We start from the raw sequence: 17,972 nt of genomic DNA on the forward strand, positions 1-17,972 counted from the left end.
CCATCGCTTCTCTTTCAATTTCACAAAAGAGGCTAAAAATATAATTACTAAAACATTTCATATTCGTTTAATTTATCGTTGAAACAATAATCCACTACTTTCTTTCGTCACAATATACATTGAAATTTCAAGACAAATACATATTGCCAATTTTTTGCATTACACAACTCATATTTACGCACATATTATTAATGCAGCTTATAACAATATTTTGTTACAATATTGTTGGACATATACATTTATCAAAATATTATATTTCAACAAAATATGTCATATTTATTATACTTCAAATTAAACTGTAATAATTAAACAAGTGTTACAGTGAACAAATTGGTATACATCCCCGAAGTTGCCTATCCTATTTAAATTATCTAATAATAATCAATATTTCACAATAAAAGCTACGGCGAAATAGCGAGTGCGGCGGCGAGCAATTCGCCTCGATTTGTCTACTCTGAGAGAAAAAGTATTGTTTTTTAATTCAACCATAATTTTATACTATTTTTTCAATGAACAGTATGATAAGCTCAATTACATCTACAATTGAATTAGTCATATTTCTTGTTGGAAATATTACAAGATTACGGTTAAATCTAAAAGTGACTGTATTTTCCTCTCAGTGTACTCTCTCCGTGCGAACATATGTCGAAATTGCACAACCCACTTTCAGGATTTCACATTACTTCGATATAGAAATGACCATCTCCAAATATATGTACTCTACTTTTGCTAATATATAAAATAGGTTCATTTCGTAAATTATGGCTGCATCGTTATTTCAGACCACATGGACCTTGATGTACGATATAAATTTACGAAATGGGAACCATTTGTTCATGCACTAAACAGCATGATTGTTCTCCCTTCTTTTATATATATTATATATATAACTTTTTCTTTAATCTTACTAACTAGAATAACTAACCCAAAATTATACAAGTACTATAGAATTAAATAAACCTCCAAAAGTTTTGTCCATTGACAATGTTAAAATAAAAAATGGAAAACATATGTTTATCAAATTAAAACAATATATATGGCTGAGATAAAACTAGCAACAACGTTCGAATAACACAATAAGAATCTTAAATGAATAACGTTTGTCTAAACATAGTTATAAAATGTTTAAATGTAAATATCGAAAAATCAAAATTACTTATAAACTTCGAACGCAAGTAGCTTACTAGACTATTTTATAATATAATTATTTCAATTACATATTCAACTTCCTAAAGTTTGCACGTTAAGAATATAGTAAAAAGTGTATTATTATAATAATATAAATAAGTACTTGAATTATACGAAAAGGAAGAATTCAAGTTTTGCATCGTTCGAAGTAATTCCATTTGATACATAGCTTATAACACTTACAGCTAACTGGACAGTAAGATTATACATAAAGTCTTCATTATATCGAATATACATATTTGGTATACAATATTAAAGCCAAGACACTGGAACAAGGAAATAAACAACCCTACCGTTGAAATATAATATAAAACAATTATAATATACATAAAAAATATAAATATATTAAATATACGAAACATTACTATATATAGAGACGGATTTTTTAAAAACGGTATAGATATTTAGAAAATTTTGAAATTAAAAACAAATAATATCAGTTTAATACTTGAATATGTAATCAGACAATGTATTAATTAGTACCAATACGTGTGTTTGTATTAATGTAAAGTAATTAATTCTTCAAGAAAGGAACTATGAACAAACTTTAGAAAGTTGGTAAATCAGACTTCAAAAAGACATCAATATCGTTGATTGAACTGCAAGAAATATATATACTGCAATACAAAATGTTATCGGATTGTATTTTATACATATAAGCAAATCCTTCCTGTAAGTATGATATGTGCATTATAAAAAGCTTATTCGTATATCTGAAAGTAACAAAAATCCAATTTTAATTTTTCACTCTTCTCTAAGTCTACTTGTACGTACTACCTTCAGTTAATTTTTTTTTTTTTTATAGTCAATTAATGCGTTTATCAGTCAAATATTAAATAACTGCATTTTATTGCACCAAATCTTTTCGACAATTGTATCAATTGCGTTATCATAGATATACAATTGTGACCGTTTGTGTTTGTTCGTTATAAAATATTTGCCGAAAGAACGCATCGACCTCGCATCTAAATGGAAATCTATCTAAACGGCGTAACTATGATACATGAAATTTTGTATATTACGAGCGAATTTACATTATAAAACGAATTTCAATCGTATCATGTATTCGTACGCACTAAAAAAATACTTTCCATTTATGTAGGATTGACCAGCAACCCGTCGTAGAAACTAAATCTATCAAAATCAAATCTCTCTAAAAAAGCTATTGCCGCGACCAATTGCAAACTGAAAAGTATGTTGTTATTAAAAGGATCATTATTTGTAATTCACTATATCGCCAATCTCCCCTTTAAAATCTCGTCGAGTTCAATTGTCATTTCTAACGTTCATATAAATTATCTCAAGAAAACTCTAGAGCGACTATTATAGACCAACATTTCAAAATTTTATACAGTCTTATTTTAAATTCTCGCATCTCGACGTATTATTATTATTTATAATTTCTCATCATTTGATGAATCATTAAATCAGTCGATGCAAAATTATGTTTATGATATAACGCGATTCCACCAGGTCACACAATTTATACTTAAAATCTATCTATAGGCTCATCTAGCATATATTACTAAGATCGTCTGTTTTAAATCATTATGTTTGACGTTTTAACCAAAAAACCTAAACGGCAGTTACTAGCATTATTACGGCAGACGAGAACAATATGTCTTAAAGTATAATTATAGACCTGATAGTTTCCAAAAGAATTTTTTGATTGTTCTAGTTCTTCTTAGTTCACACGTGTAAATTTGAAAATTATATTCTGTATATTGAAATATCCCAAAGCTATCAAACGAAATATATCTTTGCGTTGAAGGAAGTGTAGCTGATTAAGACTTACTAGAACTACAACATTTGGAGCAATCAAAACAACTGGTATGCTATCTTTTAATAGACCATGAAGCTCTATTACTACCTCCAGGACCGTCTTCCAGTCTTTGATTTCGCAGCTCCGAAATAGTTTCGTGTAAAAGTCTTTTTTCTTCAAGAAGACTCGCGATATCGTCCTCCGCGGCGCTCAACCGTGATCTCATTACATCCGATTCTTCTTTCACGCGCATTAGTCTTGCATTTTCTTCCGACAATCTTTCCAAAGCTCCCATGCGACGTCTCAGTTCTTCATTATCCAATTTCAATTGTTTACTGGATTGTCTCAAAGTTTTTAATTCCTTTTCGTATTCCACATTTTTAACCGTGTGACCATCATTTGTAATTGAACGGCCTTCATCTATTGCCGTCACTAAAAAAAAGAAAATTCTTATTTAACCTACTAAAAATTATAATATAAACTTTAAGGAAAACATACAGACGTAACACTATTTATTCTTTCAGAAAATATGATAGTTAAAAAGAAATATATTCTAAATTAAATAATTAATACGTATTAAGCTGTGCAATAATAATAAGCGGCGAAGTCTAAAGCTACTTGTCTACATGTGTTATATTAATGCTCACATTCGAAAGGCCACCTGGGTGCAGAGAACAATTATGCAATATGTAATATTAATTACTTTCGAACTAAAATCTGCCACTTGCGCAATGGTAAAGATCTACATATAATACCAACTCGCAAATACATGTATTTACAGGCGCAGAGACGACGTAGCTAAGATTAAGATTGCATAAAAGAATATTTAAAAAAATCAACTCAGTGTCAACTGCAAGTGGCAGAAATGTGGATAATGCTTCTTTCAGCGACAGGCATTACTTACCAACGGGCTCAATGTGGAACACACCGCTTAGGTCCCGCGCTATTCTGAGTCTGGATATATTCAAATCTATCGGGATCGGGCCTGGAGAAGTAATGTTATTTGGGGGACGATCCTCGTTCAAACGTAACAATATATTTTCCAAATATATCTGAAATAGCAACATATACGTATTGACGACAGCTCTTGAGATTATGAGTCTAAAAATACTTACTTGCATAGGAATAGGATTAGGTATAATTTCATCCTCTATCAGATCCGCTAGGCCCGTTACCGAGCTCATCAACAATGACATTTCTACGTTAGTAACTCTCATCTCTAGCTTGTCTTCAAACAAATTCATAACGCTTTCCTTGTCATGCACATTAATGTCAGATGCACGCGATACGTTTTGCTCAGACAGTTTGACACGCTCTTGAGGTGTTGAACTACTGTCACTCGTGCTTTTTTGACTAGCGTCGGACAATCGGCGGGAGTCCTCCGGATTTTTTAGAGTGTGATCTAAACGTAATTTAATACGTGATCTGCAGTCAGAATCGGACGGTAATTCTATCCATCCTCGAGATCGCGAACTGAACTTGGTCTATTAAACAAAATACATGAGCATGTTAAATCCGGATAGATCTGAAAACTGCATAATAACGTAAATAGCTAGTAAAATATCTATTTCCATATTAATTACATTATTGCTAAGATTGCAATATTATATTGCAAAGTTACACAAAATATTATTTGTACACTAAATAAGTTAATGATCTTTATATTAGTTATAAATTATAAACAGCTTTTTAATTTAGTAGTACAATTACAGACGCAATTATTGATTCTGTTAATTATAGAATAAAAATCTACTTTTAATAACAAATTTTAAAGCTAAGCCGTTTTTAATTATGAATTATTATAAATTACAAAGTGGATTACATTCAGCAAAAGCATATTGATGTGTTAAAGCAATTCTACATAGTATTAATGTGTCAAGCAATATCAATAATCCCATTTAAAATAGTAATTAAATAAGTAAAATAACGCGCGTGTACTTACATTTTTAGCATTATCAAGCTAAATTTACATTACAATATTAAGCTCATTACGATACCATGCCATACATTTTAATATCCGCAATGTAATTAGTAGAAACTGCAATTTTTGTATCAACTCTGTATGGAAATCACGAGAAATCAAAAATATAACCCACTTACATCTTAATAATTTAATTTTATAATAAAAAATAATGACTACATTTTTATTAATTTAAAAATTACTTTCAAACAAAAAGATAATTTTATTTGAACACGTAATAAGCGTTGCCAATAACTGCAAATATATCGCATGCCATACTTTTGTTACAATATTAATAATTTTTGATTCCTCAAAATCCATCAACAGTGTGATAACAACAATATTACAGCTTGATATTTAACACATGCATTTTTCACAGAATATAAGATTAATAAATGTATGAATGGTTTTGCCAATACCTTTCTTTTGACCTGCCACAAGTGCCACACAAAAACATTCACAAGAGAAGGAGAGACGCGGGAGAGGCATGCAAAAAAAGTTAAAAGACAGAAATTGTATAAATATACATATAGTATAATAATGTCAACTGGTTATATAATGTAAAGACAATGAGCAAAATTACTTCAAAACTACTTAAGTATTAGTAGCTTATGCAAAAATAACCCGCTATTTCAAATGTATACTCTAATTGGAAAGACATAACTATGATTTATAATCATAAAAAGTTTAATACAATTTCTTTTCAGTTAGAATAAAATGTATAATTGCATAAAAAAAAATAATTTTTTGTTTACGGTTCGAACTCAAATATATTAGTTGTTACAATATATAAAAATTGATATGTAACTTTTTAATTATATTTAAGATATTTTAAAGTAGCATACAAATAATACTAAATAAATAAGCTATATCATGTAAAAATAACGAAATATTAGTAAAAAAAAAGTATAATAAATTTTTATTGTAGCAGTATGATTAATAAGGAATTCTGTTCATTTGTAAAGAGCATTTATATAATTATATAGCAATTATATATAATAAAGAGCAATTATATAATATAGCATAACGCATATATAGTCACTTTATGTCACATCGATTGAAATGCATTTAGGTTACCTGAAATTCATCCCAAGGAATAGAGGAGCATTCATCATTATCAATATTGGAGACTTGAATCTTGATAACGGAAGAATAGTCGCAAGATTGCTGAATAAATTCGACTTTCGACAACTTGAACGTCGCCATGGAAACCTGCAGATATAAAAAGTTAGATTCCATTTTGTAATTCTAATTACGAGTTTTTGTACAAAACTGTTTAACACTAACTATATCTTTTCTTTTGCATACGCTGTCCATAGATTTTTCACTCTGCGTGTCCGGCGTCTCTTCCTTGACCTCGGTCGCCTCTTCTACCGTCGTTATTCTAATTGAGTTATCGATGCCGAATGCGTCGACCTTGCTCTGATCTTGAAGGCTTACCAGAACATAATTTTCACTATCTGAACTAACGTCACTTCTCATAGACATTGTATCACTACTACCATCTTCAGGGGAAGCCTTCAAGGCCGAGTCGATTGACGTCATTAGATTGCTAAATCCCTTTTTCATAGACGAAAGATTAACGTTGAAATTGTTCGGAATGAAAGGCGAGTTTGAGTCCGATTTAGCGTGTTTGTGTCCAGCTTCCGTTGCGTGTTTCTTTTCGTCGCTGGTGTTGCCAATTATTAAAGGATCGAGGATAATACAGCCTTCGGGGTGGGCTCTGATTGCGTTCCTCGGACCCTCCAGATCACCTTTCTTCGTACCATTTTGTTTAAACGTGACAACCGGTTGAGTGTGCGAGACAGAATGCGAGTACCACTGACCCGCCGGCATCACCGCCGAACACGCCTCGCTTTGAGGTGTCTCCACGTCGTTGCTCGTGTTCATCCTCTTAGCACTAAAGTCGACACGCGCGCCGACTGTACTAGTATGCCAGATTATAGACGAACCGACGAAGTCGTCCGCTATACTGGACGAATCAGGCACAACGGAGTCTAAATCGCCGCCAGAATTCTCTTTACCCGGCGTATGCGACGGCATTACGAACGTCACTTCCACCTGTGGTATCAGCGCACCTATAATCACCGATCCGCCGCTCTCGACTTTCAAGATCTTATTAGAGTCTACTGCCAAGTACGTAGCCATCTCTGAGAGCACCTCTGACAATCTGAGTAAGAATAAGTATTGATAATGATTTATCTGCACGCTAACTAAATTGCTTATGTACGCCAGCCCGTGAATATCAGCGGCTGAAGATTTCTCCGTAGCTAACGAATACGCGGTGATATGACACCACAGTGTTAGAGGGAACGCGTCCAGAAATGGTACTGGTCGATTGTGACCAACGGCTCGTGCTCCGAAAAAATCTCCCCATACAGGTTCCAAGTTGCAACACCACACATCCTTCGCTTCTGTCCACAAAAGTTCTCTGTTTAGCTGACGAAGTAATTCGTTTACAGAATTGCTGCTGAAATTAGGCGGTATTTGCCTAATATTATCAGTGCCTAAAATGTAAAACAAAAAGAAGTTAGGTTTATATCGATATTGACGATAAATCGCGTTAATACATACCTGCACAATGCGCTAGGAATTTATCTGTTACTACATGAAAATCTCCTGATTTGCTAGGAAACTCTGCACCAAAGAACATTTGCCCCATCTGAAACGCATTGAGACACTGCGCTAAATCTGCTCTCGAAGATCTCTCTGTTGACCGTACATTCGTTATAGATGCCCTGGAAGTTTGAAGATGCAAAGACCTGGGTCTATCTTTCTGGTTTGGATAATCCTGTTGACTTTCAAAAACTATCTAAAAGTACAAATTTCCATATTACTAAAATAAAAAAATCGAATAATATATTTAAAGTATATAAGATATATTTTCTAACTTACTCTTGGAAGTATAGCTTCTATTTTTACATCGAAGTACATTAAACGCGAAGAGCTTAGCTGCTTGTCTTTTCCCATAAGAGAATGATAAAGATTCAACGCAAAAGAATTAAACCAAAGGCACGAGCAAACATCGAAATTCACTTGAATGGGATTAAGCTGTACATAAAATTTGGGTGGCGGCACTAAAAAATTATATCATTTTTAATAAATTATTGGTAATAATACATATTCGTACAAACTTCTGCTTACAGGGAAAAGTGATGTCTCCTGGATAATAGTAATAAGTAAATTCAGCATGAAGTATTGTTACGTCTTCTGGAAGACTAAATCTGTCACGATCGCCTAAATAAGTTTAATTTAAATATATACACATCGTTACATAAAAAAAAATAAATAACTAAAAATAACTAACAATTAAAATACAGCAATAAAATTGTGTGTCTAAAATAATTAAAATTTAGCTAACAGTTTCATGTGCGTGACATGTGTGTTATATTCACACAAACTACTAATTATTAGTTATACCTGTATGTTTTTTCCTCGATTGAGCTGAACAATTATCAAATAAAATAATTATTATTAATTATTATTAAACTTAATGCTACTGTTTCAAAAAAAAAAATTTGTTAAACAAATAACTTAAACAAGTATTTAATACACGTTACCTGAGATAAATTCTTTTGGCATTGGATTACGCGACGTAGTTGTCACTTTATACAAGGTAAAATCGTCGATCCTGATAATAATGCACGTTGTCATTAGTTTAGCAAGCTGTTCCAAGACATAATTTTTCACAGGATTACCACTAGGATGCTGAGACTTTTTCTGCTCAGATGGTGTAGCATTCGAATTTTGCGGTTGATTACTTTTTTCTAAATGTTCTCTGGAGCCTTTTGTAGCACTTCCTATTATGTGGAATCAAATAATATGCAAAATCGTCGATCACTTATTACATTAATACTGAGCAATTGTATTTGTATACATACAAACCTGTTACGTTTCCCTGACTTCTTGTTAAAGGAGAATGTTGTGTTCGTCCAGAATCTATGAGATCCATAAACTGACTTCGAAATGAACTCAACGATTGCTGCAACCATTGGTTATGAGGTGTAGCGTTTTCTTTATATTTCGCCCAGTGTTTTCGATCCGCCATTGCTAGGTGATATGGATAATAATCAATTTGAAATCTAACTAATGAAATTTGTAACGCACCGCCGTCTTTTAAATCTGGATGTAATGATCTGCCTCCTATTTAATAATATTAATAATATTAAGAAAAGTCAACATAAAAAATCATGAATTTAGCTGGCACAATAATAAAATGGTAGATAACATGCTTTTAATATATAATAAAACAAATTAAAATTTCTTACCACCAGCATCATCACACAAATGAAGATCAATGCGTTGTGAGAGAAAATGATATGACGTCTCTACAACATCATATCTGGTAAATATTTTTGAAATCGCTGTATTGTACTGATTTTTCGTTCTGCTTTGCTGAGATATCTGCGCCTGATATTCTGGTAAAACCTTAAATTTCGTAACAAACAAATTAGTGAATCGTTAAAGTTTTGTATTACAAATTAAACAAATTGCGCAGACCTCCAATTTTCTTGCAGCTTTTGTTTTCCGTTCGAGAATGGTAGCTTTTTCAATCAGACCGCCCAAAGAATCGAGAAAATGAAGTGCAGCTTTTAATTGCGAATCTGTTAATACCCATAAAAGATCGTCTAAAATAATTACTAATCTGGAGCCCATGACAAAGCAATCTGTAACAAAATAATTAAGTTAGTAGCGATGAGCAATGTTTCTTACATTAATGTCTACAAACCTGATATACGCTTCTTTATTGTAATTCGACATCTTGCTTGATTTGTAAGTAAACGAAGTGGAGTTAGGTTGTGATCCTTGGTACTCTGAGCTTCTATTCGAACAGTTTGCCATTCCAATTCTTTAAAGATAAGTAACTGTCCTCGATCGGGATCTTTTACTCTAGTGGTCCTGAGATCGCAACGCTGCCATGTTGCTGATTTAGATTCCACCATAATCCGATTTATCTAAATAATATAGCATACAGTTTTACACAAATCTCAATTTATCTATGTTAAATTTACCTTATCCTTTACATCACAGGCTGTAGAAATATACCTGAACTGAAGCAATAAATGCAGGACTTTTGAATGTAATCAGTACGGTATTAACCGCTACCGTTATTCCGTCAATTACTTTATGTATAAATGAATACTTTGCAGGACCAGCATATGATGATATACCCTGTGGGGAAGACATGCTTCTTAGATCCTCACATGTTTCCACATCTATATGAACCTCATCCAAACTCTAAAAATATGATTTAATTACATTATAATTCTGCACCATGTAGTAATTATATAAATCATGTATATATTTGTAATATACAGGGTCCCTGATTCCTCATATCACTTCTGAATATTATGAGGAAACAATAATAATTTAAGACAAAAAGTCTTGTATAATTTTATAAAATTTGTAATTTTTGTTGAGATAAAAAAAGTTGCAAATGAGTGAGTGCAACAGACAATGGTGCTTTCACCTGTTTTTTATTGTCTATTAAAAAATTTTATGAGTGACATGAAGAATCAAACACACAGTTTACAATCATTTACCAAAAAGATAGGAACACTCTTTAGTTTGGTCCATTGTATACGAAATGAAACTTTATTGCACCAAGCATTAGTTAATCTTAACCATGATGGCAGCTCTAGTAGATCTGTAAGAACTATTTCATCAAGTTCTAAGTTTGATAATTCCCCTTCACCTTTAAATGTACTCAGGTTTATCTTATCTGCAGATAAGTTTTTGGTAAACCTAAACAATAAAAAATAATCAAGTTGCAAATGTGGAATATATAATTTAACATTTATTTAAGAAAAGTTAAATAATAAAAATGTTAATAATATAAAAATCAAATTAAATTAATGACCATATAACGAGTATTCATTAATTACAGTTAATAAGTGAATAAATAAGAATACTTTCTCTCGTTACTTTCGAAATTCTAGAAAGGAATATAATCCATATTGCAATTACAGAAAATAAAAAATAAAAAAAGAAGGTTTAATTGCTACATCGTAATGACAAGATATACATCTTGGACAATAAGGAAGGACAAGAGAGTATGTTACGTGACGTGTGAATTGTGTACGAGACAAGACGATTTTGTTTCCTGACGTGCACTTAGGACCCAAAGACCGCTCTCCATATTAATCGATCGCAATTGACGAGTACCTCGACAGGTGTTTCAGCAGCTGGTTTTTGATGATCGAGACCATCTTTCGGTTGATACTGATAAATCTAAATTCTTACAGATTTTTACAGCAATTAACAAGATGTGATACGTCTCAGCATGGTTAGTTTGACACACCACACGTATTTACGACCTTCTACAAAGGTATTCTATACCGTCTATATCGAACTGCAGCATATAAGTGTATGTGTGTTCGTTATATACAGAGTGTTTCAGCTTAAAGCCTGTATCAGACTGAAAACTAAGGCTCAACGCACAAGAGATCAGCGCTTTTGTGCGTTGAACCTAATGCTCAAAAAAATTTTGTTATAACGAACAAAATTAATTAAGAAAAAATTTGTTGAAAAGAACGTAGCAATCGCAAGCTCGAATTAATGATCGATTTATTAGGATAAAAGAGAATGTGTACAACAGTACATACAAGAAATGGAATCTTGAGTATGTACTGAAAGACAGATGATAAGGCGTTTGCTGTAGGAACGGCGGATAGCGTAGCTAGCGAACGTAACTTTAGCGTCGTGTACGTCGAGTTTCACATGTATATATGTATTATAATACCGCGCCGGCCGGATTGCCGATGACTTATTTCTCTCCGTTCTATCATCCCCTGTCTCTGTCGCCTAGGATTACGTACGCTAGCCGCTGTCGCTGCAAAAAAATGCCATATTTGCTCTTCGGTGTACATACATTAATCGAAATATCGGTATAGTATAGACACCTGTCGGACAACTCGAGATCTAAGTAGCGAGCTATAATTATAGTCTTGCGCCTAGATGGTACTAGGCTGCCAGTTTGAAATTGTGCGTTTGTTCAATCTTCTGTTTCATCAACGATTTAACCTTATTTTCGACGTAAGCGTTCTGAATACTTAGAAAAAGTGACTTTTTGCTACATCGGTTCGTTATTTCGACCATATTCAAGCACTTTGAGCTCGCAGTCGAGCCCAAAACGACCGTCCGAAACTCCCGTCACCTCGGCCGAATTCAAAACGCATCAGTTGCAACGGCACGGTAACACGGACGAGATGTCTTCGTGCCGGTCGGTGTTTCGCGGACTCGTTGACGCGCAAAAAAACGCATTCGTGGGCGCGAAACAATCACGAATGTGTTCCGCGAAGCGAGCTGTTCGTCGTGAGGTATTAGACAGTACCAGCGACCTCCGCGTTTTTCGACATATTCGTCTCGGCCGTCTGCCGACCGGTCGTCCCCAGGAGATTACGGAACCGACCATCTTGCTGCTTGCTAGATTTTGAATTTCGGGCTCGCGTCACGAATGCGGTCGCAAATTACGTCAGCCAGATCGTTTTCGCGTCGCTTTTTGTGTGTTTTTGGCGACTGTCATGCAGAACGGAGCCTTGGGGACAAAATAGTGTCACCAGTGTTTTGTGGTGTCTCAGTGCCATTGTTGCAGTTTGACGAGCGGAACGTAAACCTGCGATCCCGGTGTCTGGAATCGATCCGGATGGTCTTTGCTGCACTTCTCCTCGCAGATATTGTCATCAAGTATGTACCCTTCATCACTCTCTAATTAACTTAGCTACGTGCACCATCCACTTCCACACGTTTATTACACGCCGTAGCTTAATTAATATTTGAATAATGACGCATATATATAATTATTTTCCTACTTTGTATCGTTTTATGTATTGATACGAGTGGCAGCGGAAGTCGCAATTATAATATCAAAAGCACTAATCAAAGTACAATTGTTTTTATTTTCTGAATGTCGTAAATTAATTAGCGCTGTAATTAGCACAAGCTAATCGATTTTGGGCTGTTTCATTTTTAATTGCGGTAGTTAAAAAAAAATTATTGTAGACAATATATTTTTAAAAAATAATATTTTAATTTTTTATTGTACTTGCGTCTTCGTTATTACTATATTATCAACAATCGAGTCAAAAAAAATTTATTTGTCCAACATTGCACAATAATTGGTTGTCGCGATATAACTACGGAAGGTAAACTTGATAGCACTTTGATAATTAATGCTACAAAGCGTGGAAGTTGCAAAAAGTAACAGAATATTCATTAAAACGCTACTTTAAACAAAATGAATAAAATATGATTTTTTTACAATTTACATTGAAAGATTTGGTTTGTTACCGATTAAAGATAAATGTGCATATTAGTAGTGCATATTAATTACAAAAGAGTACTGCAAGATTTTTAATGAGTTTTGAATTTTATTAAAGCAATAAAGTAAACTTTTTTTTCTTTTTTTTACGCGCAACGCATATTGCCGAATATGATTAAAGATATGATCGAGCTACAATCCCAGAAACAAATGCGTTTTCTCTGCTGAAGCTGGAGCATCTGTGGAAGAAAATATTCTGTTACTTTCTCTGCAATGTTTTGCGACAGAGCTGAGATTCGGATGTTTCGGCCGAGGTTTGTTTTTTTTTTGTCGAGACTTACCACCCTCTTTGCCGCCCATTTTTAATCAAGGACTCGTTTGGAACACGTAAACATGTCGCGCGATGGGTTTTTATCGTATTGAGACACTCGTAAAAAGTGTTTTCCTAAGTCGAGCGTTCAGTGGTTTGTTTATGTTCCGTATTTCTTTATTAAAAAACACTTCGAGAGAAAAAAACGAGACGCTGTTCTAAATCGATGCGAAACATACGAAATCTCAGCTCCGTTTCACGAAAAAGAAAAAAAATCTCGTCATCAAAAAGTTTTATAATTGTACAAATTGTACAAACGGACTGCGGGATATTTACCTCGTGCAAAGTAGATGCATTTTAAGATATTTTTAATATTTTTCTACATTCTCCGTTCGGGGTAGCCTTATAGCCCTCCGGGCACTGTGTTCTTTCCTGGTTCCTTTCGGGGAAAGTCAACCGTAGTCCCTCGCACGAAAATGCTAACATTATCGACACGAGAATCAGCAGGATCAGACGGGTGGGTGCCATTATTGCAAACGATATTCGATCTTCCGATCACTTTCTCGAATTTCAAATCAGGTAGGCGAAGTTAGATTGGCGTTTCGAATTTCCTTACGTTCTCAGCTGCGACCACGCGGATATAAAAATTGTTAATAACTGGCCCTTCGTAACGGTTGCCCACTTATATACAACTTGCCGGCGTAATTTCCCAACGTCATCGTTAATTAGTGGTCAAAATCACATCCGGTTCGTGAGCGTTTATTCATAACTTCCGCGGCGCGATAAAAATTATTGAGAATAATCATAACTGAACGTTTGGAAACGGTTTTTCCTCAACCTCCCAATAAAATATCGTGGCGCGCAATCAGAGGAAGTGTGAGTGATATGAGTAAGTCGTACGTGCGTTAAAAATATTTTATTCATTATACATATATGAACAGTTTGCTTAAAATTAAATTAAAATTACGCGAATAATTGCACGCAGCATCGTTCGTATGCTTTATCATTTGAATTAGATACGTAAAGTTGTAGATATCTAATTCATAATCTCGAATACATTTTGCGTGTGTTATAAAAAAAAAAGAATTAATATACGACTATTTTTTTTACGGACGATAAAAAGATAAAAAGCTATTTATTCTTTAATATAAATTTAATACTTTGATCTCGATTTTAATCACTACGTGCCTAATTGTAATTTCACCGTGGATATTAAATAATTTAGTTCGTAATTTTTCCATTTTGACCGCACTTTTTAACGAAATTCATGTATCATTAATTAATTAATTAATTAATTAATTAATTATATACGTCCAGTGAAAAAACCAGGGTTCCCATTGATTGTTCGAATCCATCGAAATGTTTTTCTTTCCTCTTAATTTTCCTGCTTTCCTCTGAGAACGTTCCTTGCGAATAGAAGTAGCCTAATTATCTACAAAGATTCTGCAACAGAAAAAAAAAGAAGCATTCAAGACAATGTCATTACGATTTCGTGCGCGTGGATTCTAAAGTCTTACATACCGCTCTACGGTCGGAAGTAAACTACGCGGTGTATACGGAAATAGAACGGCTGCTAAAAATAAAGTATCTAAGCACATTTTGCATATTTAAGTTTGACGCAAGTATAAGGGGATCGATAGGAGGTGACGATTGTGTGCGCATCTGATGGACGAATGGGAATAGTTGATGAACTGTAGGAACTTCCGGTAAAGGAAATTAATTTCGTTGCATTATACTTCGTCGGAATTGTAACTTTACGTCATGCCACTATCAACGAGACATAAACGTGAGCGTATACTTTACTTGACGTCAGCCGCGATAGAATCAGAAGTTATTGACGGAGGCGAGCAAAATAAGAGCGATTCGACAACGCCATTTAGTAACATTTATCGTTTATTATATAACGGGTTTTTTTTTGTTTTTTTTTTAAATATTATTGCTCATAATTTAATTATCGTGCATTCCTGCAAAGCCGTTTAATTAAGGGGGAATAATTGTTTTACTCCGAGATTTAGTTAGATTATTAATGTCTTGCACGTAATCAAGTCTTTACCTTACCTAGAAGAGGCTTCGACAGCGATTTCCAACTTTAACCTTGTCCGGCGGACACTGTATAGGGACATTAATTATTGATCCAGCTTCGATCTTGTAGCTATCAAAGCGCAAGAAGCGCTTTTCCTCCCGCAAGATGGTCGTGTCGGTCGCGCACGTGCTCGGCGTTGACAGGATGAAAAATATCACTGTCGCGAGCGTTACGGATAGTAAAAGTTTCATATTTGCGTAGTATGACTGTAGTATGCAGCGCGCAATCAACGACTGATGGTCTGCCCGGATCTCGCGTCCGTATTAACTCGCTAGATCACGCCGGGCGATTTTCAATTTGATGGAGCTAATTGCAGATTCGCGCGATTCTTGCGAATAAATTTCCTCGCCCGGTATTAATCACCCTCCCGAGCGCTCAGACATATGTACCTCTTAACGAGAAGTAACGCGCAGTACGTAGTCGCGCGTAATCTTTCCACATTTCGAAGGGGAGCTCGGGGGGAATTGCCGATAAGACCGTCTCAAACGAAACGCGACATAATCACAGCGCGATTAACGGCACTCGGTGGCGTACTATTGCTCGTGCCTCGAAAAAAAACACGTGTCCCGGAATTGTTATCAGCGCGCGGCCCATGACAAAGTTCATTAGTCACGACGTGAGGCGTCTCGTTTTGGGTTTCGTCGAGCGGACAGTGCGTGATCGCGTTGGAATGCGGGCGATACGAAGCTCAGATTTGGCACTGTCCAGACAGCCGACGCGGATCTCGCGTTTTCCGTAAGAAAACCGTTTGACGCTCACCAAACGGCGGACCGGAGCCGAGAAACTGGCGACGATTGACTTCTCTCTGTCCGTCGCAATTGCCGCCGTCGCTTCTTCGAAACGAACGCAAAGAGAATACTCGGAAACGAGCGGGCTAATTAAAATCGACCTTGTACGCAAACCGTTTTAAAAGACCACTTTATCTGCGACGTGGAGTATCGCGAAGACAACTGTCGGCAGCGTTATCAGTCCAGCGTGTCTGGAATTTTTCATTGATTCGAAATTATAATGCAGGGAACTGCAATTCCGAATTTTATTTAGACGGTTGATTATAACGCCGAAGTACGTTAAAGTACGCACGAATATCAATGGCTTGATTGCAATTTTTTAAAAAAGCTGCAAATGATGATTGTATACGCGTATGTAAATTATTAAGTACCCAAAAGTGACGCAATAATTTTTATTTAACTATTAATTTTTTTTATAAAAGATAGGCGAAAGTTTGCTTTACTTTATCAGTGAGAGCACTCCTGATAACCTTCGGTATAACTATTAATAGTGACGTGCCATCATTGCTCATCACGATTATCGTACGTGATAACGTACTACTTTTTTTCTTAAAAAGTATAAAAATTTGTTCTCTACTTATTTTTCGCAAAAACAAAAAAAAAATTAACGTTAAAAGCTCCTGATATTCGTACGTGTCTCAATCCGACAATTAAATAAAAAAATTTAATCTGTAGGATGCGAAAAAAACGGTACCGATTTGCAACATTATTATGGGCAGGGTATATATACCTTGTTTTAACTCTGTTGAGTTTCACCATATTATTCTACATTTGCCGCGCCGATCGACTTGCTGACCCGGTTGACAAACGACTTTGTTTCTTCGCGGAACGAAGATTATTCTGCCTTGTACCGTGACCTCCGTGGATGTTGTCGAGTCGTCCTTACTCCCGCGAGTGTTCGAAACTCTTGACGTATCATTTTGTGGGCGAATCAGCCTGTCGATGGACGTCGCTACGTTCGAAAAAGACCAGCAATCGGCGAGGCTCGCGACGAGGACCACGAGCGCGAGAATCGTGTAGAATGTGCGCATTCTTCACAACTAACCGGTCAACTAACGACTCGTACGGTGTTAAGCCGGATTACACATTGACGGTCACAGTCCGATAACCTGGTGACACTGACGACTCCAAGTTTCTTTCGCTTCGTTCAGAAAAACCTCCGGAGTCGGTATTTATTAACTGGAATGCGTATCATGAGTGCATGGGGGATTTTGTTGCAAAGCCTCGTCATGAATATCGGAAACCGCGATCGATGTTTTCGAGTTTTACTTTTGCGTTTCGAATTATCGATAATTTTTTACGAGGTGCAGGTCAACGTAATACCGTTAGCATATCACCGTAATAAAGTATTAGTTGAAAATATTAATTTAAAAAAAATTATTCGTGGAATTTAAATATTCGTAGAAATACTCGTAATATCCGTGGAATGTAAAGCGAACCAACTTATAACCGAGATTGCTCGCCAACGTCACGCAGATTACTTTATCAGGGCACTCGGGAGCACGTCTCGCGGTCGTCAGAATTTCCATCACGTCCCTCGTTTGATGTCATCTATGATGAATCATCTACATATAATTCAAACTCAAGGATATGTGCATTAATATGCCAATCTTTTGCAAAG

General features: G+C 35.1%; 1 protein-coding gene and 1 long non-coding RNA gene across 5 annotated transcripts; both read right to left on the reverse strand.

Moving 5' to 3' along the window:
• Positions 1 to 50: 50 nt before the first annotated feature.
• On the reverse strand, positions 51 to 11,322 carry LOC139105797 (bridge-like lipid transfer protein family member 3B). 4 transcript variants are annotated; one of them, XM_070662107.1, is made up of 18 exons: positions 11,076 to 11,317; positions 10,454 to 10,655; positions 9,957 to 10,148; positions 9,640 to 9,865; positions 9,411 to 9,577; positions 9,179 to 9,338; positions 8,796 to 9,053; positions 8,471 to 8,710; positions 8,331 to 8,354; positions 8,055 to 8,147; positions 7,806 to 7,987; positions 7,485 to 7,722; positions 6,198 to 7,417; positions 5,988 to 6,122; positions 4,066 to 4,434; positions 3,855 to 4,002; positions 3,598 to 3,611; positions 3,263 to 3,382 (listed from the first exon to the last, which is right to left on the reverse strand). In XM_070662107.1, the coding sequence occupies exons 1-18, from the start codon at positions 11,117 to 11,119 to the stop codon at positions 3,380 to 3,382; spliced, it is 3,915 nt and encodes a 1,304-aa protein (XP_070518208.1). In that variant the 5' UTR covers positions 11,120 to 11,317; the 3' UTR covers positions 3,263 to 3,379. The 4 variants fall into 4 exon arrangements, with proteins under 4 accessions (XP_070518192.1, XP_070518200.1, XP_070518208.1 ...); XM_070662091.1 differs by lacking the exon at positions 3,598 to 3,611 and having other exon boundaries at positions 51 to 3,382; positions 11,076 to 11,312; XM_070662099.1 differs by lacking the exons at positions 3,598 to 3,611; positions 8,331 to 8,354 and having other exon boundaries at positions 51 to 3,382; positions 11,076 to 11,311.
• A 1,595-nt stretch (positions 11,323 to 12,917) lies between these two features.
• LOC139105879 (uncharacterized) lies at positions 12,918 to 17,511 on the reverse strand. Its single transcript, XR_011546251.1, has 3 exons — positions 17,082 to 17,511; positions 13,817 to 14,923; positions 12,918 to 13,409 (listed from the first exon to the last, which is right to left on the reverse strand). It is a non-coding gene; the product is annotated as an uncharacterized lncRNA (long non-coding RNA).
• Between the last annotated feature and the right edge of the window lie 461 nt (positions 17,512 to 17,972).

The sequence above is a fragment of the Cardiocondyla obscurior genome, linkage group LG01 (assembly GCF_019399895.1).
Source record: "Cardiocondyla obscurior isolate alpha-2009 linkage group LG01, Cobs3.1, whole genome shotgun sequence".
Lineage (NCBI taxonomy): Eukaryota > Metazoa > Arthropoda > Insecta > Hymenoptera > Formicidae > Cardiocondyla > Cardiocondyla obscurior.

Excerpts from the sequence above, each read along its gene's own strand:
- LOC139105797 (XM_070662091.1), bottom strand. The coding sequence starts at position 11,119 with ATGGTCTCGATCATCAAAAACCAGCTGCTGAAACACCTGTCGAG. Across the intron at positions 9,866-9,956 it reads CATTTATTGCTTCAGTTCAG|ATAAATCGGATTATGGTGGA; the intron begins GTATATTTCTAC and ends TATATTATTTAG. Across the intron at positions 8,148-8,330 it reads ATCGAGGAAAAAACATACAG|GCGATCGTGACAGATTTAGT; the intron begins GTATAACTAATA and ends AAACTTATTTAG.